Source organism: Poromitra crassiceps, assembly GCF_964638095.1.
Source record: "Poromitra crassiceps genome assembly, chromosome: 11".
NCBI lineage: Eukaryota > Metazoa > Chordata > Actinopteri > Beryciformes > Melamphaidae > Poromitra > Poromitra crassiceps.
The window spans coordinates 31,913,699-31,941,302 of record NC_139643.1 but is presented as its reverse complement, the minus strand read 5'-3'; the positions used below and the strand labels follow the sequence as shown (position 1 = coordinate 31,941,302).

At 44.8% G+C, this 27,604-nt stretch overlaps 1 protein-coding gene across 4 annotated transcripts; it reads left to right on the top strand.

Moving 5' to 3' along the window:
- The first annotated feature begins 1,295 nt into the window (after window positions 1-1,295).
- On the top strand, window positions 1,296-27,604 carry LOC310785128 (oxysterol-binding protein-related protein 3-like). 4 transcript variants are annotated; one of them, XM_083646113.1, is made up of 22 exons: window positions 1,296-1,398; window positions 11,293-11,494; window positions 12,583-12,699; window positions 15,045-15,098; window positions 15,231-15,341; window positions 15,490-15,630; window positions 16,136-16,226; window positions 16,452-16,564; window positions 17,068-17,154; window positions 17,354-17,513; window positions 17,949-18,073; window positions 18,226-18,357; window positions 19,439-19,532; window positions 20,668-20,909; window positions 21,116-21,253; window positions 21,944-22,007; window positions 22,631-22,709; window positions 22,875-23,019; window positions 23,700-23,844; window positions 24,003-24,129; window positions 25,267-25,389; window positions 26,675-27,604. In XM_083646113.1, the coding sequence occupies exons 2-22, from the start codon at window positions 11,432-11,434 to the stop codon at window positions 26,769-26,771; spliced, it is 2,448 nt and encodes an 815-aa protein (XP_083502239.1). In that variant the 5' UTR covers window positions 1,296-1,398; window positions 11,293-11,431; the 3' UTR covers window positions 26,772-27,604. The 4 variants fall into 4 exon arrangements, with proteins under 4 accessions (XP_083502239.1, XP_083502238.1, XP_083502240.1 ...); XM_083646112.1 differs by having other exon boundaries at window positions 15,228-15,341; XM_083646114.1 differs by lacking the exon at window positions 17,068-17,154 and having other exon boundaries at window positions 15,228-15,341.

The following is a 27,604-nucleotide window of genomic DNA, read 5'->3' as shown; positions in this document are numbered from 1 at the left end:
AGCATCCATTCACTAGTTAAGAAACACAGCCAGTCTGTCAGTTATATAAGTCTACATTCCTGTGAACTCCAACCACCACCAAAGAGCTTTATCAATTCTAAGTCTCTGGTCACACCCAATGCTGACTCTCCTTCCAAAGACATGTGGCCCCTTTTTGTTTTCCCTTCCCTGTTGCCATAGCAATAGGCCCGGCAGGAAGTGACAGCCCTATGCCCATGCAAAGGAGGACATTTGTTTCGTTGAGTAAACAAATCCAGGCATGGAGGTACATAGAGGACTGACAGATGAGTGCCTGCTCCAGAAATGAGCCAGGAGCACAGACTATATCTGAGAAGGACACGGCAGAAACACACATGCAAGCAAACACTCACTCACTCAGTCACTCACTCAGTCACTCACTCACTCACTCACTCAGTCAGTCAGTCAGTCAGTCAGTCAGTCAGTCAGTCACTCACTCACTCATTCAGTCAGTCAGTCAGTCACTCACTCACTCACTCACTCAGTCACTCAGTCACTCACTCATTCACTCACTCATTCACTCACTCATTCACTCACCCATTCACTCACTCATTAATTAATTAATTAATTCATTCATTCATTCATTCATTCACTCACTCACTCACTCACTCAGTCACTCAGTCACTCACTCACTCACTCACTCACTCATTCAGTCAGTCAGTCAGTCAGTCAGTCAGTCAGTCAGTCAGTCAGTCAGTCACTCATTCAGTCTGGGTGAATTCATAGTTTCCTACTTCTCGTAGCCTACTTACTCAATCATTTCAGTAACACTGTTGAGTAAAGCCACCTTTTGCAACCAGAACTTGTGAGGAAAATCATCAGACAGTGTGTCATGAGGCTGTGTAGCCTATAGGCTACTGTGTGGTGAAGCAACATGCATCCACACTACTTAGATTTACATAGAAACAATGCAATGTAATGAAACAAATAGCCTAACTTTAACCATCAATTGTTATGTATGTATAGAATAATCTGATTGTTCCAGTCATATTTACTACGTCGTCCATGTGCACTTTCAGCTATAATATTTCCACCATCATTTGAAAGCAGTACGAAGCTTTACCTGACGCCACGACGACAGCACACTCCTCCTCACCTGGAATTTCCACCCCTACGTTTTTTGACCACGTCACTGTCACTGTGTGGGTCAGCTCCAAAAAGTGCCCGCCCTGCCACTATTTTCATTTTTTAACTTTTATTCTCGAGTGTGATTCGCTAGGCCGTGTGTCAGTCACCCCTGTCCACCAGACAGGCCCCGCCCTCTCCACAATGCTGGGGGCTGGCATAGTGGCATTCATTCATGTGCGGAGCCGGGGTAACATCTCCGTTTCTCCACACTATCTCTGGATATGATGCACTAGTCTTCGCCCCAGAAGAACCGTAAGCATTTTTGATTTATTCATACCAATAACACGTGAAATAACTCATTGATTCCGTGTGTCTCCGCTGTTCTCGTGTAGTAGCGCGACAGAGTTGACTGCTCTCCTGTCGTCTTCGTTCGGGTTTAGGTGACCGTTGGCGCTGATCTAGCCTATCGCTTTCGATAGAATTATTGATGGGTTGGGACTTGCTCGACAGATGGTTCTAGGTAATGGATCGGTGAGTCAAAGGCTCCGTGTTACAGGTTAACCCTAACCCGGGTGTTTGGTGGTGATCGGTGAGCTCGGCTTGTGCAGCTGGAGTCTGTGGACATTTTGTCTGCTGCGCTGACAAGTTTGAGCCGCTGTGTTTGGCTGCTGGGAGGAACATTTGAACGGGACACCTGTGGTTTTCACCCCGAGGAATTTACCACCACCATCACAGTAACTTTTGCTATTTCATTTATCCGAAGTGGATAATGTGCTTCTATAATAACAAACTATTCCTATAAATGAACTTGTAGTGTGTTTGTGGCAGGCTACTCTACAGGTTATAGGCTAGTGACCTTATCATATATGAATGACTGACATCGCTCTTTAGGCCTTACATAACTGTTTTAATGTTTTTTCTTATAAAATAGAGCCCTAGTAGAATTAGACTACTATACTACTAGCCTATTAGGCTACTATTTATTCCACATTCAGTTGAATAGCTGTAGGCTGTGCTTTTGTCCCTCAGTCAGTGTTTAAAACAAAAACAAATCCACATTACAAATGATTGGTTATAGCATAATTGAGACTTCTGGATGTTCATTCATACTTCAGACAGCTCATGTCATGATGATATAAACCCATAAGCACTTTCACTTTTGTTTGTTTAACTCAGCTCCTGTCATCTTTGATGGCACCTGCATGAATCTGATTGTATTCATTTTAATAACCTATCAGTCATGATCATTTCATGCATGGGCGGTAATTGTCGCTGTCACTGTGGCACACACCACTTTGTTGACATTTGGATTCATCACTAGGCCAATAGGCGTTGTATGCCCGCAGGGTGGCTGCCTGGTACTTGGTAGCACTGTTGCAGAAGATTAGAAAATAGTTAGACATTTGTGCTGACTATTGAGGACTGATAGCTACACAGGGTTTATACATGTACCTGATACATGTATACAAATGGATATTCTTAGTGGAGGAGAAACATCTGTTCCAACTTGCTTATCAAAAACCTGTCTAGACTCATTTACATTTGACTGACGATACCTCTCTACCTAACCTGGTTTGATTTTTTTGTGGCTTAATGTTTTAGAGAGAGACCGTCCTTCAGTCTGACAGCAATGGGTCCAAGCCCCTGTGCTGGCATGCATCCGCCCTGCTGAAGTGCCCTTGAGCAAGGCACCGAGTCCCCACCCCGCTGCAGGGTTGCACTCTGGACCTGGAGTGAAAAGAGGGTTCCCCCCCCCACAGGATCAATAGCGTCTCACGCCACCAGTCGATCACAGTTCAGGCTAAATATTTGGCCTACTGCCACATGACTGTGACTCACGGAGTTATCTCTCTGTCACTCACTTGACACAACACCCACTGACAAGCTGGCCAATACAGAAGAGCACTGCTGCCTTGACCAACACACTGAGTGGCCACTCTGAAAATAGCCCCCACGTGTGATCTCTTTACTATACTATGTGAGACTCAGGGAAATCACAGTTCACCCGGTAATGGAACTGGCTCTATAAATAGCCTAGCATGTTTTATGCCCTCACACTTTCCTTCCAGCCTAAACAAAGGGAATATATTCTCGCCTTTGCCTTGGGTTTGGTATCCATGGCAACCTGTGATGGAGCGATAATACACAGTGTCCCTTGTCTCAGCAGGAAGCAGACAGACAGACATCTTTTGTGATGCGGCTTCTCAGAACCTCAGTGGTCAAGACTCTACGGGCACGCTAATTCCCAAGCCTCTCTGTCTGTCTGTCTGTCTGTCTGTCTGTCTCTCTGTCTGTCCGTCTCTCTTTCTGTCTCTGTCTACATTTCTGGTTGTTGAATGGCACATTGGGGCTGCTTTTAGTTTTTACCCCTTTGATCATTCACTGATGTTTTAAAACATGAGTTTTTCTCTGCCTACATACATAGAGGCCACATCAATAGACACTATACAACTTTCACACATACTAAATATTGTTTATATAGTGCCTGCAAATGTGTCAATGCCATCAGCCGGTGCAGCCAATCAGATTCATTGTTAGAGAGATCAGATGAGAGTCAGCGCCACCCCTATGCAAGCAGCCAATCCAGAACCAGATTGCAGCTTGCAATTGCAACACATCAATCTATGGGCACCTACTTCAGTTCCATTGAAGAATGTAGCTGTTGATGGATGATGTAGCCAGATGATAGCGCCGGATGTGAGCCTATTTAAAGCAGCTTAGCCTGGCTCTTATATTAAGCGGTAGATCATGCACAGCTTTAGCATGATAATTCTGCAAAGAAGCTTTGGCGGAATATTCTGGCACATTATGGCGGGCAGAGGAAAGGGCAGTTTATACTACAGCGATTTATGATGGTCGCCACGACCATGATTATATTCTATCATCGATGTCCACAATGGACATCGATGATGATAGAAGATGATCATGGTCGGTGGCGACCATCATAAATCGCTGTAGTATAAACTGCCCTTTACATGATGGAGATGGGCCCATCTATAAGTGCCTTTTTCCAGTCAGGCAGTAATGGAGGATATACAACTGCAGACTGTCGGGTTTACGGCAGGCCTGCTATGGGAGGAATGTGTATTATAGGCAGAAAGTATGGATGCCGCTACTCTGTGTGTGTGTGTGTGTGTGTGTGTGTGTTGTGTGTTGTGTGTTGTGTGTGTGTGTGTGTGTGTGTGTGTGTGTGTGTGTGTTTGTCATGCCCAGACTGGAAAGTCCAGCGCCGGACAATTCCTCAGGCTTTTAGCCTCATTGTCTTGAGATCCTGTCATGGGAACGGCTGAACAACAGGCCAGGCTTCACACCAGGAAGGCCACGGGGTAGCTAGCTAGCTCGCTGTCAGTGTAGGTGTTTGCCTGCAGCCATACTGACCTCAAGAAGGATGTGGGTGTTTGAGCCGAGGATATATTTAATTAGGTGGGTTTGTGTCAGGCTATAGAACAGCTTGCACTCCCTAATAGGCCTCCAAAAGCTGTGTTCCAGTCGGCAATTCAAAGGGCAGTTGTTGCGCGTGAACGTTCACTCATTGATCGTGTATTTACAGAGAGGTTTGAACAGGAAAACTTTGAGGGAACTTAAGATCTGAAGCCCCTCCCACACTTGGCTGCTTACTGGGTTGAGTAGAAGTCTGTTTGCCCTGTGTTGTCTGTGTCTGTGTCTCTGCTACTGCCTCCTGAACTCACCCATTTGTCACGGTGATTTCTCTTCAGTGGGGCAGAGGGAGGGGACACGAGAGCACACACACCCGAGTTAGATTAATTTGCTGTGCTTGGGGTGGTTGTTCGACCACACCTTTTGGTCTCCCATACAGCCCACACCCCCACCCTGCCCCCAAGCTGTCATCTCTCTGAAAAGTATAGCACTTACTTGAGGCAAACACCACCCACTCTTTGCTGCACTCCTTCAGTGGATGTGTGCTGATATGCTAAGTTGTCAACAAATGCTCAGCTCCTGCACAGAAAGATGCATAGGAAACACTACAGTGGCTTCAGCAGTATCCGTTTTGCTACACAATTCAATCTGTCCATTTGATGCTCCATCTCTGCCTCTCTGCTAACAGCTGATCTCAGCGTTCATTTTTATTTTTTAATCTTGAAGTCGTCAAATTTCCATCAGCTCATAAAGTCTTGCGAGGTCCCGTCACCTTTTAACCTTTATTCCCTCATTTAGACCTTGTGACTCGGTGGCATTGGCCCTCGGCTGCGACAATGACCCATTTTCCATCTTAACAGCTCATTTACAAGGTGTAGTTTCACTAATGATTGACTGCCGTTGCGTAAGAGCGAAGGCAAAACCAAGAAGCACTTCTAGTCTTACAGTGCGGTGCAGTAGCTCCAGTGTACAGTGCAGTGCTCTCAGGTGGAGGTGAGTACAGCAACAACACTCAGTAGCTCCAGTGTACAGTACAGTGCTCTCAGGTCGAGGTGAGTACAGCAACAACACTCAGTAGCTCCAGTGTACAGTGCAGTGCTCTCAGGTGGAGGTGAGTACAGCAACAACACTCAGTAGCTCCAGTGTACAGTACAGTGCTCTCAGGTCGAGGTGAGTACAGCAACAACACTCAGTAGCTCCAGTGTACAGTACAGTACTCTCAGGTCGAGGTGAGTACAGCAACAACACTCAGTAGCTGTAGTGTACAGTACAGTGCAGTACTCTCAGGTCGAGGTGAGTACAGCAACAACACTCAGTAGCTCCAGTGTACAGTACAGTACAGTACAGTGCTCTCAGGTCGAGGTGAGTACAGCAACAACACTCAGTAGCTCCAGTGTACAGTACAGTGCAGTACTCTCAGGTCGAGGTGAGTACAGCAACAACACTCAGTAGCTCCAGTGTACAGTACAGTGCTCTCAGGTCGAGGTGAGTACAGCAACAACACTCAGTAGCTCCAGTGTACAGTACAGTACTCTCAGGTCGAGGTGAGTACAGCAACAACACTCAGTAGCTCCAGTGTACAGTACAGTACAGTGCTCTCAGGTCGAGGTGAGTACAGCAACAACACTCAGTAGCTCCAGTGTACAGTACAGTACAGTGCTCTCAGGTGGAGGTGAGTACAGCAACAACACTCAGTAGCTCCAGTGTACAGTACAGTGCTCTCAGGTGGAGGTGAGTACAGCAACAACACTCAGTAGCTCCAGTGTACAGTACAGTACAGTGCTCTCAGGTCGAGGTGAGTACAGCAACAACACTCAGTAGCTCCAGTGTACAGTACAGTGCAGTACTCTCAGGTCGAGGTGAGTACAGCAACAACACTCAGTGGGACATTTGGGGACTTTTATCTCCCAGCCTTGTGGTATTTACAGTGCATCCAAGGCAGATAGCCTCCTCTTGCTATGAGACATAAACACTCTGCCACTAATGCGAGGAAGTGGTTTGCACGTAATGCGGTAGTGTCAGATTTAAAAAAAACAAATCTGAATTGAAGAAGTGTTTTTGATGTTTTGCTGCCAGGAAGTGTTTTGCTGCAAACTTTGCTGCTGAGTTGTGTCAAAGAGGGAAAGCGGTTGAGGAATGGAAGGCAGAATGTGTTATGTAAACCGGTGCTTGGTGCTGCCGCCCGGCCTTACCACTGAGGTGTGTATTTAGGTGATGATTATCTGTGCTCTCTGTGGAATACACTTGGAGCTGGAAATTCACCATCAGGACCCTTGGCGCCGACGCGCTTCAGGGGGTGTTTTGATGGTTGGATGCACCTTTGCTGTTTGCGGTGCGTGCCTAATATAGAGGTATTATTTACACAGATCTAATTAGCGTATAATTTTGCCCCGTCGCTAATTATGTGTAATACGTCCCAGGACTGAGCACAAACAGTATTTCACATGGAAAAGCTCTGTGAAGTTCACTTGAACAGAATGAACACACCTATCATCACAGCTTGAACAGTGGGAACATAACAGCCCGGTGAGCTAAATCAAGCGCATAAAGGTTTTTTTTAGCTGTGAATCATGCAACGCTACTCTAATGGAGTCTCCGAATAAAATAATTATACATTAGCATATAATAATAGGGCCCCTTTAAGTTTATTTGAAGTCTATAGTCAAGTTGTCTGCTCTTTACTCTGCTACAGAGCTGCACAGTTTGTGTGCTGTCCATCAGTCCATGTGTTTCAGTCTGCTTTTAGCTGAGTGTTGACTGTAGCTAGCTAGCCTAGCTGTGAGCTGTACAGTATGTGTGCTGTCCATCAGTCCATGTGTTTCAGTCTGCTTTTAGCGGAGTGTTGACTGTAGCTAGCTAGCCTAGCTGTGAGCTGTATGTGTGCTGTCCATCAGTCCATGTGTTTCAGTCTGCTTTTAGCTGAGTGTTGACTGTAGCTAGCTAGCCTAGCTGTGAGCTGCACAGTTTGTGTCCTGTCCATCAGTCCATGTTTCAGTCCGCTTTTAGCTGAGTGTTGACCGTAGCTAGCCTAGCTGTGAGCTGCACAGTTTGTGTGCTGTCCATCAGTCCATGTTTCAGTCTGCTTTTAGCTGAGTGTTGACTGTAGCTAGCTAGCCTAGCTGTGAGCTGCACAGTATGTGTGCTGTCCATCAGTCCATGTGTTTCAGTCTGCTTTTAGCTGAGTGTTGACTGTAGCTAGCCTAGCTGTGAGCTGCACAGTTTGTGTGCTGTCCATCAGTCCATGTTTCAGTCCGCTTTTAGCTGAGTGTTGACTGTAGCTAGCCTAGCTGTGAGCTGAACAGTTTGTGTGCTGTCCATTAGTCCATGTGTTTCAGTCTGCTTTTAGCTGAGTGTTGACCGTGGCTAGCCTAGCTGTGAGCTGCACAGTATGTGTGCTGTCCATCAGTCCATGTGTTTCAGTCTGCTTTTAGCTGAGTGTTGACTGTAGCTAGCCTAGCTGTGAGCTGAACAGTTTGTGTGCTGTCCATTAGTCCATGTGTTTCAGTCTGCTTTTAGCTGAGTGTTGACTGTAGCTAGCCTAGCTGTGAGCTGAACAGTTTGTGTGCTGTCCATTAGTCCATGTGTTTCAGTCCGCTTTTAGCTGAGTGTTGACTGTAGCTAGCCTAGCTGTGAGCTGCACAGTATGTGTGCTGTCCATCAGTCCATGTGTTTCAGTCTGCTTTTAGCTGAGTGTTGACTGACTGTAGCTAGCCTAGCTGTGTATTATGTTATGTCGGGGGTATCGAAGCACGGAGCACATTCTTTCCTGTTGATGACTCATGTCCTGGGCATGGCACTAACTTTAACTGAGGCCTTGAGCTACAGAGTACACACACGCGCGCGCGCGCACACACACACGCACACTTAGAGAAACCACTAGGCCGTGCACGCGTTGCCCCGAGGGCATTCGATTTCGCTCGCCGTATTGTTCCACCAGACAGAGACGTGCACACATCGTACTCACACACACACACACACTTGATATCTCATCTCACAGTTCACACACTGAGCTAGTGATGGTGTCAATGTTCGAAGGGAGTGGCTCTGCAACACACACACCACACACACACACACACACACACATGGACGCACACACACACACACACACACGCACACGCACGCACACACACACACACACACACACACACACACACACACACACACACACACACACACACACACCGGCACAGACACAGTCAGCACATACTGTACACCTACCTAACCAGGTTCTGACATGTCATCTGTGGTGAGGAGAGGAATGCATGTTACATCACAGTGAGAATGTGAACATGGGTGTTCACCGCTCAACCCAGACAACCATAGAATGAACGCCTGTGTAATTACGGCCTTACTTCTGTCCTTTCATTGGGGGGGGATTAGGGAATCCTATAGAGCGGAGGTTTTCAAAGTGGGAGGTGGGCCTCCCCAGGGGGGCTCCAAGCAGTTTCAGGGGAGGCTCAGTGAATGGACGTGAAAGAATATCACATTAGTTCTTAAAATGATATCTCATAGAATAGCCTACATGTGTGTGATTTGGTTAAAGCGATAGATCAGAGATATAGTAGTTTGGGTGAATTTGACAGTTTTTCCCAGTTTTCCAGAGTCAGAATCGAATACATACCAGGCTCCAGACAGACCTTTTTGATCTATTTAGTGTCTGAAGTTTGTCAAACAGCAATATCAGGCTATCTTGGCTCAATTTATTGAGTGTCTACGGGGTCAAACAACATAATCATAATACCATAGGCATCCAGGAATTGAGCAAGGGAGGCTCCTTTTTCCAGGCGTTGTCTTGGGGGAGGCCCACAGTCTCAGACTTTGAAAACACCCCTGTCCTATAGAGTTTCACTACCGATCCATCCAATGTACTTCTCTCAGAGCGAACCACTCGACCGCACTGGTCAGTTTCACGTTGATTAAATTAAGCATGAGGGGAAGCTCCATACTGTAGCACACTGAATCCTGTAGCCTGGTCTCTTTTGTCTGTTGGAAACCTTTCATATTGAAATAGATGATATTCTTGTATGGGAAATGTCCAGTACGTTCTGACGGGGATTTTAGCAAGTCATGCTAATGTGTCTGTCTGAAGAACCTTTGATGATGAACCTGATTGCCATGGTCATGCAGGGGCGTCATGCAAACCAAAATTCTGAGGGGGCGACATTCGGTGGCGACCAAAGGTCCCCGGCTAAAAAATGTCAGTGGCGACCGAAGGTCTGAATAGATCTGAAATGATTCAATCAGTCTGCCCAGATAAAGTGTGCTGAATCCACTCATGATTGAATCAGTCCATTTAGCTATTTCTAAAATGTTTGCCATTTGAAGCCAGATTTAGAGGAAGATCTCATTTTAAATTATAATTTTTTTATTAGAGTTTAGAGGGATTAGAGTGTTGTGATATCATTATTCGGTTTTAACCATCAATATTTTGCTCCTTTTCTCATTAGGGTAAATACTGTATATGTATTTAGAGATAAACATTCGGCAGCGACCAAAGGTCCCCAGCAGAAAAGTTTTGGTGGCGACCTAAGGTCTGAATAGATCTGCAATGATTCAATCAGTCTGCCCAGATAAAGTGTGCTGAATCCACTCATGATTGATTGATTTATCTATCAATCGTCCATTTAGCTATTTCTAAAATGTTGGCCAGATTTATAATATCTCATTTTAAATTATCATTGGGATTAGAGTGTTGTGATATCATGATTAAGTTTTAACCATCAATATTTTGCTCCTTTTCTCATTACGGTAAATACTGTATATTTATTTAGAGATTTCGGTGATTGTGCTTTTATGGTTATTAGCTTAGTCACTTCCACACTAGCTTCTACACTGCTGCCACTTTTCTTGAAATAGCTCAATCTTGCTTCACCCAAAATGTTATTCACATAAAAAGACTACCGTATATCCAGTATCCACAATGCAAATTATTTAAAAAAACTGCATCTTGACCTGGAGACATCAAATGGATTTACCTGTGACAGTGGTGGTAGTGGTAAAAACAGCTCACTGCCATAACAGCTCTGGCTAACATTACAATGCTAACTTTAGCTGCATGGTAGTACAAATATAGCCAACTAACTTGCTATGCAAACTATACCTATAATAACTAACAGCATGAATTTTACTTCCCCCTTCATTTCTTTTTTTCAAAAAATCTGAGGGGGCAACTGCCCCCTCAGTTTCAATGGGCATGACGCTTCTGTGTTGACTTTGATGGCATTGCTTTTGTGTTGGGTTCTATTCTATTTTAAAACTCCGTTAACCATAAGGACTTGTTGCTGCACTGTGCATATGTGGTTTTATGAGTGTCTCGTCAATGATTTTGACTAAATGGTTGCTGTCTGTTGTAATTGCACTGTTACGGGTGATGCCTGTATGCACTTTATTGTGATGCACTTTATGTGTTGTAACTATGATGCAGTATCTTTTTTACGTTCTGTATGTACCGAAAACAAAATACCACCGGACCTGGTCAAGATCTATTCTATTGATGTTTCACTGTGGTAGCTGCAGGCAATTCATCACAAAAATCCATGATTGAACCCTGAACTTCTGTAGTGTTCGCGATGGAAGCTTATCATCTGATATTTATTTTAACCTGGATATTCCCCTTCATGTCCAGCTTCCCCAAAGCACAGCCACATTGGGTTGTGGGGGATTTCATATCCTTAATTGGGCTGTTGGACATTCAGACAGACAGCGCTTAAGTTTTTCCACTCTGTTCTTATCTCTCTGATCCTTCACACGGACACCGCTCTCTTTAAAATTAGCCTGGCCTTTTTTGCCGTGCTGCTAACATCTGTTTGTTTTGCCCTTTCTCTGCAGTGCTGCTGAGTGTTCCTTCGTAAGGTCAGAGTGATGCCCCGCCCCCTGGTGCCGCCGCCGCTGTGATATCTGTTGCCGTGGTTTCCATAGAAACAAAACAACGGCGGGCAGGAGGCAGTCGAGTGTGAGTCGCACAAGGATGACGTCACCGTCGCCCACTCACAGCGACAGCAGCGACTCCTATAAGGATGTCAATAACCAGGTGTGTGTGTGTGTGTGTGTGTGTGTGTGTGTGTGTGTGTGTGTGTGTGTGTGTGTGTGTGTCAGTCTACTTGTTTGTATGCATAATGTTTGCTGGATGAGCATTCAGTTGCCAAAGAGCTTGCAGCCACTGTTAGCATTTCAGCAGTGTTTGTCTTCTCAGTTAACATCAGCTGGTCACCTCAGATGTGCTGAAATGAGATGCACCATGTTGTCCCTCTAACAGCCCTAATATGCACACTAGCCACAGTGTGTATTTGTAACTGTGTGTGTATTCGTTGTCTGGGTCCAATTAACATTTTGAAATTGATTCAATTGACCTTTCCTAAGACCCGCCCCTTTTTTGCTCTGTGCTCCAATAACAGCTGAGCAAGCTTGTAGCAGCCTATGGAGCCAGCCTAGCGTGTGATGTCACAATTCACTCCAGCTGACTTTCCAGGCTGCAGTTTTTTTTAAACTAAATTCACACAATTTAAAACTGGGACAGTTCACACATCTTTAACACTACATACATACATTATACATCAAACCCTTCAGCTACTTTTGCTCTCTCTCACAATGTCAAAATATAGCGATACAATGTATCGTTTTTGAGATATTAACGTTTATTTGACACTCTTGTTTGACTGTCAGCTGTAGGCTAAAAGTTTGACCTACCTAGCAACAGTAACTATGGGGGGGACTTATTATCGGTCAATTATTTATTCTGGAAGGCTTGTTTTCTATGACTAACCAATCAGATTTCCCCTAAAATGCAAACCACACCATCTCCCATTCTTTGCAAGCTAAAGCAAATACATAAAGTGTAATACCATTGTTTTTGCAATACCACGTATTTTAGCCATTATTTGCTAGATGTTTGTGCTGATTCATCAGTGCTGAATCAGCACAGTATGTGTGCTGTAAAGCCCCATAACACCTCAGCAACCCACACAATTCAGCACATTTGATGAAAATGCCCTAAGGCCCATGTCATCCAGGAAATGGCGTTAGTGTCATTGCCCTCTATGGTAATGGGAAGATGTTCAAGTGAAAATGGATCCCAGTCTGTCATGGAACACTCCTCCTTCTGCCTCTGTCTGGCTGCAGGACAGCTGGGAGATTGTGGAGGGCCTGAGGGGCGTCCCTGCCAACATGCAGGAGCCTGGCCGCCATGAGGGCTACCTGCTCAAGAGGAGGAAATGGCCCATGAAGGGATGGCATAAGGTGAGCACCTCACCAGCAACAGCATAATGACAGCCACCACTGTCACTCTACTAGCTGCATTTATTGAATTGAAGATTGTATTGTTTAAGCTTTTATACAAGGGGAGGTTGACAGGTTTTCGAGGTTGTAAAGGGTTTGTTTGCATTCATGGTGTTTGCTAAACCTGGAGTAAAATAGATACTTTTTGAGTTATGATGAGTTGACAAAGGTTTCACAATGCTTATTGTTTTCTAGCTGCACATGATCAAACGTTTAATGATTCATAATTACCCATCCTTAGAGCAGGTCAGCATACATGGGGGTTACAGTAGTTGTCCATTCAGACGCAATCTGCAATATTCTGCATTGAAAAGGTAGTTAGGTCTTCCCTGTGTCTAGACCTTCAAATCCGCCCACTCCTCCACACACTTGAGTTTGGCTGCTCGTGGTCTGGAATCGGCATATGCAAATGCATTTTCTCCGCTTTTACCAGTGATTCACCAATCAGCGCAGAGGGGGACTAACGATGGGCCAATCAGCAGGAGAAAACTTCAGATAAGCAAAGTGTGACACTGGAGCACTAGCCTGGGTAAACCCAGCCTCCACATGACCTCCATGTACTGTCCGTCACAAAGAAACCTACGCTACAGACATAGTCTGTGACGTCACGTTGAAGGCTGGCTTCACCCAGGCTACTGGAGCACACGGATCAAGTGTAGGAATATACTTTTATTGAGGACTAACGTTTCGACACCAAGTGCGTCTTCGTCAGAGTCAGTGACTCCAGGGGCGTCATGCAAACCAAAATTCTGAGGGGGCGACATTCGGTGGCGACCAAAGGTCCCCAGCTAAAAAATATCAGTGGCGACCGAAGGTCTGAATAGATCTGCAATGATTCAATCAGTCTGCCCAGATAAAGTGTGCTGAATCCACTCATGATTGAATCAGTCCATTTAGCTATTTCTAAAATGTTTGCCATTTGAAGCCAGATTTAGAGGAAGATCTCATTTTAAATTATAATTTTTTTATTAGAGTTTAGAGGGATTAGAGTGTTGTGATATCATTATTCGGGTTTTAACCATCAATATTTTGCTCCTTTTCTCATTAGGGTAAATACTGTATATGTATTTAGAGATAAACATTCGGCAGCGACCAAAGGTCCCCAGCAGAAAAGTTTTGGTGGCGACCTAAGGTCTGAATAGATCTGCAATGATTCAATCAGTCTGCCCAGATAAAGTGTGCTGAATCCACTCATGATTGATTGATTTATCTATCAATCGTCCATTTAGCTATTTCTAAAATGTTGGCCAGATTTATAATATCTCATTTTAAATTATCATTGGGATTAGAGTGTTGTGATATCATGATTAAGTTTTAACCATCAATATTTTGCTCCTTTTCTCATTACGGTAAATACTGTATATTTATTTAGAGATTTCGGTGATTGTGCTTTTATGGTTATTAGCTTAGTCACTTCCACACTAGCTTCTACACTGCTGCCACTTTTCTTGAAATAGCTCAATCTTGCTTCACCCAAAATGTTATTCACATAAAAAGACTATATCCAGTATCCACAATGCAAATTATTTAAAAAAAACTGCATCTTGACCTGGAGACATCAAATGGATTTACCTGTGACAGTGGTGGTAGTGGTAAAAACAGCTCACTGCCATAACAGCTCTGGCTAACATTACAATGCTAACTTTAGCTGCATGGTAGTACAAATATAGCCAACTAACTTGCTATGCAAACTATACCTATAATAACTAACAGCATGAATTTTACTTCCCCCTTCATTTCTTTTTTTCAAAAAATCTGAGGGGGCAACTGCCCCCTCAGTTTCAATGGGCATGACGCTTCTGAGTGACTCTGATGAAGAGTAACGTAAGATTCAGGCCGATACATTACGTTGGTGTCTAGTGATTGGTCTGAATTCCCCTGGGGGGGGGCTCCCCTCATAGAAATAACTTAAACAGAGTGACTAGAAGATGGAAATGAGTCTGAGTGTAACGAGTTGACAATTGAGTGTGTTATCCGGCTAAGTTAAGTTTGCAAAGATGAAGGAGGTATGCTAGCAAGCGGTTGCTAAGTCTATACATGGTGATTGTCCAGACTAGTGACTGATTTACTGCTGCCAGGGTAAAATTTGAATGGGGAGGTCAAGGGGAAGTGGTGTTATCGGTACCAAACTGCACTATGGCGACATACGCTTTCTTTCAGAGGCGTCACTGTATTTGTATAACCAAAGACAGGAATAAGCAGGTCAAGCACTGTGCATTCAGGGCTGGATATTATATTATTTAGAACGGTTGACAGCATACCTTGTGTGACTGATTATCAATTCAACTTATTTTCTACCCACCTAGAGATACTTTGTGTTGGAGAAAGGCATCCTGAAGTATTCAAAGCGTGGACCTGATGTAGGTATCACCTCGAGAGCGCCACCACCTGTCTGTCATTCTTGCACACACAGACACACACACACACACACACACACACACACACACACACACACACACACACACACTAACCAAAGTGTTTTTACTTAGCAGAAGAAGGGAAAGCTCCATGGCTGCATTGACGTTGGCCTCTCCGTCATGTCGATCAAGAAGAAAGCCATGTGCATCGATCTGGACACGGAAGATAACATCTATCACCTGAAGGTCATTCATCTCACCATGATTCAATGTACACACACACACACACACACACAACACGTGCTTGCGTTCTCTGTTATTTACACTTTATATGCATAAGCGATACACACAGCTGCTCTGTCAAAGTTACCACTCCAGACTTTCTGCCACCCAGGTGAAGTCTCTGGAGATGTTTGACGATTGGGTAGCGAAGCTGCGACATCACCGCGTGTTCCGACAGAACGAGATCGCCATGTACCCCCACGAGAGGCACCTCTTCCACCCCAATGCCTCCCCCAACGACTCCCTCAGGAAGGTATGTTGACATGAAAACATCTAATCTGCCTCGGCTTTTTCCCTTCAATTTGAAAACGGTAGACGCTTGGGGATATTTAAGTAACCCTCTGCAATACACAAAGCCATCAAAGTTTTTGTTTGTTTTTTCTTCGTCTTTTTTCTCTCAATTTCATCCGCACTATCTGTACATTAGACAAGATGTACATCAATTGAACTGAACTGGAGTTAATTTGATCCGCAGCTAAATCGCTATTTGTATGTTGTTTTTGTCGTGTTGTTGTGGGGAGGGGACGGCGCTGGTGTGTATTTTGGTTGTTTATATTGTAATTGTAATTTGGTTTGTGTATGAATGTGCTAATTGAAAAATTTATAAATATATTGTTGGATTTTTATTTATTTTTACAGTAAAGGTTATATGACAAACTCTCTCTCTCTGCCTCTCTCTCTCTCTGCCCATGTCTCTCTCTGTCGGTCTGTCTCTCTCCCTCTCTCTCTCTCTCTCTCTCTCTCTCTCTCTCAAACAGAGGGCTACTCTTACCAAGCAGGCGTCACTCCACCAGGCGAAGGTCAGTGCCTGGCTCCACTCCTCAGAAGATATGGACAAGTGCTCCAGAGGTTGGTCACTAGTCTGTCTGTTGTCCTGTCTCACTAATTTACTGTCTCTCTGCTTACATACATACATAAAGCATACACCACCAGTACAATCAATAGCCTATTGCAGTGTGTCTACAATATGTTGTAATGTGGTAATACACTGCAATGCATTTTGCGTCTTCTGCCTGATCTGTCATCACTATGTCTGAATGATGTGACCCGTCTAATGATCTGTCTTTCTGTCAGACTTGGAGGAGTGTGAATCGTACCTGTTGGAACTTAACTTGCTGCTGAAGAGCATGGAGGTCCTCCACCGCACATACTCAGCCCCAGCTATCAGTGCACTACATGCACTACAGGTACAGTATACACACACACACACACACACACACACACACACACACACACACACACACACACACACACACACACACACACACGGCCATTAGTGGTATAACATAAAAGTAATGTAACTACTTGCTCCCAGGGAGTAATAATTAAGTAAAGTAAAAATTTTACTTTTGAAATGAGTAAGGAGAAAGATATTGTTTTGTATGGGAATTAGTGATGAGCTAGAATACTGAGGGCCGGTTGCACAAAGCACCTTAAGTTAAGATTTTCCTTAGAGTCCGAGTTAAGGTGTCCATAAAATAGACCCGGCTGCACAAACCACCCTTAAATCTTCTGCTTATGTTTTCCTTAAAGTGTTTAACCTTAAGGAGAAGATTTAAGGGTGTTTTGTCCAGCCGATTTTATTTTATACACCTTAACTCGGACTCTAAGGAAAATCTTAACTGAAGGTGCTTTGTCCAACTGGTACTTACCCATCTCTTCGTATCTGTCTTGCTTGTGGTCACCGCAGGCCTCAATTTATGACCACAAGAAGGAGAAGAGACCGAGGAGATGGCGATCCAAGAACAACGGCAAAGATGCCAAAACCACACTACAGGTACATGCACAGCTTCTCATTTATCTGCTGATGAACACCAAATACGAGTTCATTCCCAATGTTCAGCAATGCAAATATAGGTCAGGTCAAAGCAATAACGGTATCAACACTTTACAAAAAGTTCCAGTTCCCGTTTGTGTTCCTGGGCTCGTTGAGTCAGAGATACACTCCTTCACCTTGACCTCATTTTCTCCCCCAGGTCCCGAGCTGTATCTCCTCCAACACCCCCCGCCTCCACGCTTCCCACCCCAATCTCTCCAGCACTGAGTCCAACACCCAGGAGGCCTGTCCCGAATCTCCAGACTCGCCCACAGACGCATCCCGTCTACAGGAGGACTTCTGCAGGCTGGCCAACAACAGTGAGTCCCTGCCTGGGTCTGGGCCAGTTTGCTTTGTTTTTGTCCGTGTGAAATATTCCAAAATTTAATAATAATAATAATAATAATAATAATAAGATACATCTACGAGGAAATGAATGGATAATTCACTTCCTTAGGTCCCATGGGCAATCTCGCGATGGCGAGGCTTAGCCACCGTATGGAGAGAGTGGCGCAAAGCCACTGAAGCGCACACACACACACACAAGTAGCACGCACGTGTACACACGCATGCGCGCACACACACACACACACACACACACACACACATACACACACACACACACACACACACACACACATGCACGTGACACCTTTTTTTCCAGTTGTATTTGAGAGAAATGAAAGGCCCTGAGCCTACTTCACTGTATGTGTGTGTGTGTGTGTGTGTGTGTGTGTGTCTTTGTTCCTCTCTAGTCCACGCCACACTGAAGTCAGCCTTCAGTTCCCTGTCAGCAGAAAGAGACAGGCTGAAGCACACCATCGGCCTGCAGGCCCCCCAACCAGCACAGGTCATCGGCTTGAAGACCGCCTATTCCACAGTAAGTGACCGTGTGCGTGTGTGCGTGCGCGCGTGTGCGTGCGCGCGCGTGCGTGCGCGCGTGTGCGTGCGAGCGCGTGCGTTTTTGCGTGATTACAAACATCTACCACCTAAGACCAGTTTTTCTCAGTTGACTTCTAATCATCCAATCAGGACTGTCCCGACGGCTCCCGTTCCCTGGTCCACCAGGCATCCAATGAGAGCAAAGCATCCATCCCGGAGTCTATATCAGAGTTCTATGATGCTCAGGAGTACCTCCTCTCCTCCTCGTCCTCAGAGAATGAGGTCAGCCACGATCTTCTTTCTCCTCCTAATGCTTAGTTAGAACAACTTGCAATTAGCTAATGAAATCAAAATGGAAGCGCTCTCCCTTGCTTCCTTCCTTCCTACACCAGCCAAGTTTCAGACGTTGAAAAAGGTCACTCTCCTCTTTCGCCTCCTAATACAGAGAACAAATTAGGGTGAGCTAATGTAGTGGTTCTCATGTGTGTGGTCCAGGGACCACCAGGGGTCCTTGAGGGAGTTCCAGGGTGTCCCCAGCAAACACATGTTAGATTTGACCATTAGGCCTGTAGACTACCGCAGGAGTGAGTCCGGAAGACCTGGATGTTAGCACTTCTGATTCCTACGTGTAAAAGTCAAGGGGATTTTTGTATGGTTATTTTGGTTAAATGCTTGAAATAAGGTCTGTGGTGAACAACAGTTTATGAAACAGCGAACTTTGTGTTCAGCAAGATAATCTTCACAATCAGGGGCCACTTTTATGATTTTCGAAGCGGAAATGCGTTTTTCAAAAGTCATAAAGGTGGTCCTCATTTGTGAAGATTATCTTGCTGGACACAAAGTTCGCTGTTTCGTAAACTTTTGTTAACCACAGACCTTAGTTTGTGCATTTAACCGCAATTCCCATACAAAAATCCCATTGACTTTTAACACGTAGGAACCAGGAAGTGCAGGGACTTCTGGGTAAGCCTACAAAAATACGTCATCCCTGCGGTACTCTATTTCATTTACAAGAAATTAACACAATTAGAGAATGTAGAAGACTTACTATTTTGATCGTAGTTTCTCTGTTATCTCTCTACTTTCAATATACATATAGTCATGGTATTCTGATCAAAAGCATATCTAATAAGGAAACTATACCATACTGAGATTTGGGTCCAAGAGACAAAATCAAATGTCGGTCCGTGGCTCTACTATGAACTAAATTAGGGTTTTTAATATGGAAATGTTTGAGAACCACTCAGCAGTTCAGAACATATGAATATCTGCCTAAACAAACATACAGGAGTAGAGTGTGGATGTGGATGTGTGGGATGTTGTGTTTTGGTCGCTCACTGACCTTTTCTCATTGGGTCTCCAGCTGTCAGATGATGACTCCTACATCAGCGATGTCAGTGACAGCGTCTCCATGGACACCTACAGCAACGAGGGAGGCAGCGACAGACACAGCTCGGGTATGTCACGTGACACGAGAACATGCTGCCTGTCTGTATGCAGCGTGCTATTTGTGAAAACAATTAGAGGGAGGGGATGTTGCTGAAACGTTTTTATCCTTATTATAAAAGGGAGCATGTGGGCAATGTTTCTCTGTTCTCTGTTTCAATTTATTGTCCCACTGAGGAAGTGATCAGTGATGTCATAAATTACTGATGTCATCAGTGATCAGTCACTTGAGCAATTGTAGTGATGTCACTTGAGCAATTGTGCATTGTGACCATTATTGTGACATCACTGATGTCATCAGTGACATCAGCATTGTGACATCATCGAGTGGCGATGCGAGCTGCAGGGCCAGCCCGGGGAGCTGCAGGGCGGGGGAGGCCGCATAGCGGGCGAGCCTACGCAGCATAGGGAGACTATGGAGCCTATTAGGTTATTTCTTGCAGCTTTTACAGTAACATTTATATAAAAATAAGTAACTTAAATAAAACAATTACGAAACTTGAACTTGACCACTGCATTTGCAGGAATATTTAATCCATAAAAAAGTCAGGTTTCATTGTAAGGGTGTAAGGGTGAGGCAGGTTTCATTGTAAGCGTGTGAGGGTGAGGCAGCTTTCATTGTAGGCTTTACAGACTGGCGCCCTTGGAGCTAGTTGAGTAAATATATCATATCATATCATTACCTACATCATGTCAGCAGTGGACAACAATGACTGGCTGATGTGCGATTGTTACTGCAAATAAAATGCAAAGACGGGGGTTCCTTCCCTGACTATTGGTGCTTTCACAAAGTATTTACACAAGGCCATTTTGGATAAATAATCATCATCATCAGTCACGTGGATGTAAGGACTAAGTGGGTAAAGGCAAATAATAGAACAGCAAGAACAGTGTGCTAAGTTCAGAAAATGACACCACTTTACTGTAATGCAGCCTTTAAAACCAAAAAGAAAAAGACGACACTTATGCCATATCACGATATTACAATATCCAAAATCTAAGATGATATCTAGTCTGATATATATCATGATATCGATATAATATCGATATATTGCCCAGCCCTACTCTGTAGATTCAACCAACCAACCAACCAACCACTTTCTCCCATTTCACCTCCTGTGCCCTCTTCCCCCTCCCTGGCTCCAGTGGGCAGTGCGGCGTACCCCCTGGCTCGCCGGCGCGTCTTCCTCCCCGCTCCCACCCCCAGCAGCAGCGGCGTGAGTGTGTGGAACATCCTGAGGAACAACATCGGGAAGGATCTGTCCAAGGTGGCCATGCCGGTGACGCTGAACGAGCCGCTCAACACGCTGCAGAGGCTGTGCGAGGAGATGGAGTACAGCGAACTGCTGGACACCGCCAACCAGACCCACGACCCCTACCAGCGCATGGTGAGGGCAGGACATTATGCCACTAATCAGATTTCAATGTATGACGCATCAATCTGCACTTTCATCATCTATCAAAACTGAAAGATGACCTTGGCCTACTTGTTACCCAAAACACCTGTCCCTGTGGCATAATGTTCCCTGGTGAGAGAGAGCCCACAGATGAGCACGGGCCAGATGTTGATCCAGCCGCTCTGTGGTCTGTGCAGGTGTATGTTGCAACATTTGCTGTGTCTGCGTACGCGTCGAGCTACTACCGAGCAGGAAGCAAGCCCTTTAACCCCGTCCTGGGAGAGACGTACGAGTGTGACAGACCTGACAAGGGCCTCAGGTTCATAGCTGAACAGGTAGAGGACACACACCCACACACACTTTACTAAATAGGCTCAGACATCATTCACAGCATGGGGTTCAGCTCCCTTCACAGGGTGGGCTTATCGACTATTCACTGCATGGGTGCTTTGAACACAACACACAAATGTATACATTTTGAATATAGCACTCATATTATGACTCGTATACTGTAATACATGCTGTGATTTGACTCGTATGTAAACAGTGCTACATGTGGTATTTTTAAACATCAATATCTCAAATTAATTGTCATGGCAAATTGGCAATTTCCCATGAACCTTGTTCACATTTTCCACCATCATTACCGTCGTTTCATGACCTGAAACTTTTGCGCTGAAGGAACAGCGCCCTCTTCCTGTCTTGTGCTGTAAAGCCTTGCAGTAGATTTCCCACAAATTCAGACCTGATGGCTCACAGTCAAATGCAGCACTGAGGCTGGTTCGAGGCTGCCAATGTTCTCTGTGCTCATCTTGTTTGTTTATTGTCATTATTATGTCTCAAAATTGAAGTAATGGATTATTGCTGTTTAAAATGCTACATAGCATCTGTAACGCAGTTTTTAAAATGACAAAGTCAAGAATACACCTTCCTAAATGAGATACTATGGCAAAGCCTTTTATAGATGTATATTACCTTTTCCCCCTCTTACCTCGTTCTCTCTCCCCTCTCTCCCCTTTTCCCAGGTGAGTCATCACCCGCCTGTGTCGACATGTCACTGTGATTCAAAGAACTTCAGCTTTTGGCAAGGTTAGCAGGAAGAGAGATTAGAATGTCAAAAGCCTTCCTCCCTCTGTCCTGCTCAGCATATTACAGGGTTCCTACGGCTCCTTGAAATCCTTCAAAGTTTGTGAATTTGATGGGGGGAGGGAGGTTTTGTTTGTAAGTTTTTGAAAATAGACATAAGTACACATGGGTCACTGAAAGTGCTTGCATTTACAGTATTAGTAGTATTTTGTGCAGAAATTTTAAGTTCTTTCGATTTTTTTTCTTTTCTCAACGTTAGTAAATAGGTTTAATACTGCACAGTTGAGAAGTGTTCACACATTCAAGCCTCTCTTTGTAATTGTTGTCTGTGAGCTTCTGTAAACTAGCTTCTGCTAGTTCCGATTCTAAAAATTCTCTGTGTTGAAACAACAATTAACCTTGATACGTGTCTCAAATTATGCCGTGTTGGGTCCTTGATTTTGAGAGAATTGGGCCTCGAAGGACCTTTTAATTTGATGTTTAATAAGGTGTGGGAACCCTGATCGCAGTAGAACAGAGTGTGATTATCATTGATGCCACGCCTTGATTTCTGAGTGTTTATTACATGCTGCAGGTTCTCTGTCCCCCATGTGCTCACCTGTTCTTTTGTGGTCCATTTCTTTTAGATATCCGATGGAAGAACAAATTCTGGGGCAAATCCATGGAAATTGTTCCCATGGGAACCACCCATGTCACCCTACCCGCGTAGGTCCTTTACTAACTGTGTGTACGCGCGCGCACGTTTGTACATTTGCGTGTGTGCTCACTTGTACGTTTAGCAGGTATCGGGTATCCGTGATCTAGTGATACAAGACGTGTGTGTGTGTGTGTGTGTGTGTGTGTGTGTGCGTGTGTGTGTGTGTCCTCCAGGTTTGGGGACCACTACGAATGGAACAAAGTGACGTGCTGCATCCACAACATCCTGAGCGGCCAGCGCTGGATCGAACACTACGGAGAGATGGCCATCAAAAATGTCAACAGTGACGCCTGCCAGTGTAAAGTCACATTTGTCAAGGTCAGGAAACAGAGATGTTTACTCGCTACACTACAGTGTTCATGACTGTTTTTGTTCGCTGTCCGTCCTCCAACTGTGGAGAAGGAAGAGATGCCTGATCCTTTTCCTAGACTCTAGACTCTAGCCTAGAGAATACATCTGCTAGGATATGGCTTGCTCTCTCAAACAGCACCATCTTCTGGACAAACAGATGAACTCAAATTTGAAGGGGTGGAAATTGTGCATGGAATACTAGTCAGCCATGCCAGAATTAGAATCAGAATCAGCTTTATTGGCCAAGTATGTGCACATACAAGGAAATTGGCTCCGGTTTGCATAACTTTCAATGTACTCACACACAAAAGAAAATGCATAGGTTTCATCTTCTCAAGCGGTGAAATAATGTGGAAATCAAAAAGCCCTATGCCTTTACTATATGATTATCTATGTACCTTAATTCCTGATTGACCATTTGTGTTTATTTGATTGTTACTTGTTTATTTTGTGTATCTTCTTTATATTTATTATTGTTGCTCACTCGGTTTGTTGTGCGTTTTTGATTGTGGGAAAAGAGGGGGGATCATATTTATTACATGATGGGATTCATATTGGGTTATCAATTCTCATTCCTCTTAATATATTTCTTTCACTTTTCACCGACGGCACAAATATAATTGTTTGTTTCCCCTTTTCTTCCCCAGGCAAGATCGTGGAGTTCTGTAGTGAATGAGATAGAAGGCGTGGTTACAGATAAAAACGGAAAAGTTATACACTCCATATTTGGGAAATGGCATGAGGGCGTGTACCAAGGAGAGCCGCCTTCTGCCACCTGCATCTGGAGAGCAAGTGAGTGTTTGTTCCTTGGAGCTGTCACTCAAAAAAACGTTACACCTGGGCAATTCAATCAAACATAACAAAACTGAGCTCGATAATGTAACAATTATTTGTGTGTGTGTGTGTGTGTGTGTGTGTGTGTGTGTGTGTGTGTGTGTGTGTGTGTATAGACCCCATGCCAGTGGAACAGGAGCAGTACTATGGCTTCACCCAGTTTGCAGTGGAGCTGAATGAGCTGGATGCCACCCTGAAAGCCCTACTGCCCCCCACAGACACACGCTTCAGGCCGGACCAGAGGTCAGCACCTGAGATATACACTATATATATATATATATATATATATATATTATCCTCTCCATTTCCTCTCGTCTGTTCCTCTATTTTGCTCTCTTTTTTTCTCTGCTTACCTTATACAGGGGGAGTCTCACTGAGAGCAATGCTCACTTTTTCAGAAGTACCCAGTTCACATTCACACACACACACACACACACACACACACACACACACACACACACACACACACACACACACACACACACACACACACACACACACACCTGGAAGCTGACCAGTACAACCACAGTCTGAGCTGACTGCTGGCCACTGATCAGCTCCACTGGAGCGGTTGGGGTTAAGGGCCTTGCTCAAGGGCACCTCAGTGGTGGTAATGAGGGAGGGGCAAGCGCTGTTTTTTCACTTTTCCCACCCAGATCCTGCCTGTCCCAGGGCTTGAACCGATGAGCTTCCGGTCACAAGTGCACTTCTCTTACCCTTAGGCCACCACTGCCCTTTATCACATCAACATACTTCATTTGTATTCAATTAGTCCTTTATACTCTGCATGCCTTTTGGCCGTTGGGCCTCTTCACTTCAACCTTCATCATGTGATAATCTTAAGCGGATCTAGGGCAGCTCATCTCTCTCTCTCTCTCTCTCTCTCTCTCTCTCTCATATGACACAGTTACACACCAACGGGGAGGGAGAGCCAGGTTTTTCCAGCTGTGTGTGTGTGTGTGTAGGGGGGGGGGGGGGGGGGGGGTAGCCCTCTCGTACAGCGCTTCCCAACCTTGAACCTTGAACATCTCAAAAATGGCCGCGGCCAAATAATGCGTTCTCAGAGCACTTCAGAAACCAAGTGAGGGGGTGTCTGCATTGCAATAGGCTAATTAACAAATAATTGATCAGAAATTAAATAACTATCATTAAACAATGGAGAAATGCATTCTCATACATAATATTAATAATTTATATATATTTTTCCACTGAGATCGTAATGTTCTGCAAATGAATTGGCGGTCCACTTGCAATATGTGGGCCCCGGCCTGCAGCTTGGGAGTGGCTGCTCTAGTAGAGTCCAAATGATGGTCCAAATACTACTGTCCTCCTCCCTGACTCTCTGTATTTCTCTCTGTCTCTGTTTCTGTTCCTCTCCAGGTTGTTGGAGGAGGGGAACATAGAGGGCGCCGAGGAGCAGAAACAGCGCATAGAGCAGCTCCAGAGGGAGAGGAGGAAAGTGCTGCAGGAAAACAACCTCACATACCAGCCTCGCTTCTTCAAGTACGCGCCTGTGTGTGTGTGTGTGTGCGTGCGCGCGTGCGCATGCGCGTGCGTACGTACGGCTGGGTGTAAGAGATAAGAGACAGTATTTATATGCGTGCTCGTGCTGTCACACATGTTCAGAGATCATGTGATCAGCAGCCACTTCGCCTTACATGGTATAAATGGCTAGGGGGTCGCTGAGGTATGAAGCATAACCAAATAGCAGAATAAGTGGAAGGTACAGTACGAAAGGTTAGAATGAGCTAAAGATTACATTTAACGACGTGTGACTGTACAGTGTGCAGCCTTGTGATGAACAGCCTGTGCTGAGTGTTGGGATCATCACTGAAAAAAGTCACACCTATTCTTCCTATTATTGCTGACATGACATACTGGCCTGCTAAACCATCCTGATCACATCAACTCACTTTTCTGTTTTGTTCTGGCCTCCAGCCTGCCCACAGCAGCTTCAGTTTCGTGGGCGTACAGTATTTGCCTTGACAGACAACTCCGTCAGCCAATCAGCGTCGCCAAATCCGATCCAAATCCACTCGGAAGAACGTCGGAAAAACGTCTTTTCCGCCAAGAAACTCCACTGCTGCAATGCTGCATACTCTTGTTCTTGTTTAATTGTATCAAGTTTATTTCTGCAATATCTGCAGTTATGGCTGTGTTTACTCTACTATTGCCGCTTATTGCCATGGCTTATTGCTTCTGGAGCTGCCATACTGTTTTGCCAACGGCGTCCCTGATTGGCCGGTTACATTGTAAACTACCAGGCAGGTCCCTGATTGGTCCGTGTGTTTTTTCATTTATGTAAATCGCTGGGGGGCGGTCTGGAGGCCAGACTGATCTGCAGAACGAAGCAGAATGTGAGTTCACATGATCCAGATGGTTTACCAGGCTAACATGTTACTCCCTGCGAGTAGTCATTTGTTACGCTACTAGTTGTATTGTTTTTCTTTACACCACCAGAAATTGGCAATTGCATCCTCTCTTACCTTCAAAATGTGTGTGTGTGGGGGGGAGTGGTTTAACTAATTTATAGTGTTTAACTAAATTATTGTTTCACTTTTGATTGATAAAATCTAAATAGCGGGACAGGATCGGGATGGGTGTCGGATATAGTTTTTGCATAGTAACTTTTCTGAATAAAATGACTGAAATTGAAATAGTAATTTGTTGCACTACATATTACAGTATCGCAACATTGTTACACGTTACCACCCATGCAGTCAGTGGTCATTGGGTCTTACCAGATGATGCAGTGTTTGAGTATTCCTCGTTCGTGTCGTGTTTGCAGGAAGTCTAAGGATGATACGTGGGTGAGCAGCAACAACTACTGGGAGCAGCGGAGAGACCCTGGCTTCAGCAAAATGGACTTCCCTGTCCTGTGGTGACCACTGGCAGCTGGTTTACCATCTCACTTCCTTTGGTGACCGCTGGCAGCAGTTTACCATCTCACTTCCCCTACCACTAATCACAGAGAGGGAAGTGTGAGTGGGACCTGACACCAGCTTCAAAGCGTACTGACCTGGTTACCACGCATTCCCCACGTCATGGTGACCCTGACCAAAATAGGGACTCGCTACTTCCTCTTTCAGGACTGGGCGGGAGCCTGTCGAGCTGAAGAGGTTGCTTTCAGTTGATTTGTCGTTTAAAACCGTTTGCTTCAGTTGTTTAGTATGTGTTTTTTTTTTTGTTGGGAATGTGTTTCTCCCTTATATTCCCATGTCCTTGCGGTTGTATCATACTTCTGATTTACGCAGTGTCAGTGTTGCATCTCAGCATTTACCAAAGTGCCTTTCCAATGTCGTGCTGCACTCAAACAAACTGCTGTAGCACTTATGCAAAACACTCCTAGTCAGAGACTTTGATACGCCTCTTTCGGACACACTCGTTGTGTGCCGCCGTCGTTGTGATGTCCGACTCAAATGGAAACTGTCAGGGGGAAAAGAGGCTTGGATGGAGGTCGCAGGTCGCAAGTGAACTTGTCCCGAAGGTCAAACTTGCTCATGCGTTTTGTCCATCCAGCCGGCGCTGCGACTCCAATGTTTCACGATTCCAAAAACCACTGGCTGGTCAGAGGTTCGAATTAAGAAACTAATATAAGAGAGGAAAACTGACTACAGCCTGTATGCTGCCTTGTCACGATCAGTCGTATGCTGTCATAGATATATACAGTATCTCATCAGAGAGAATACAGCAATAACGATTTATGATTAATTTAAGT

Bases quoted from the DNA above. Each gene is read 5' to 3' on its own strand.
- LOC310785128 (XM_083646112.1), top strand. From the start codon at position 11,432: ATGACGTCACCGTCGCCCACTCACAGCGACAGCAGCGACTCCTATAAG. The intron at 16,227-16,451 runs GTTGGTCACTAG...TCTTTCTGTCAG, and splicing joins TATGGACAAGTGCTCCAGAG to ACTTGGAGGAGTGTGAATCG. The intron at 19,533-20,667 runs GTATGTCACGTG...CCCTGGCTCCAG, and splicing joins CAGCGACAGACACAGCTCGG to TGGGCAGTGCGGCGTACCCC.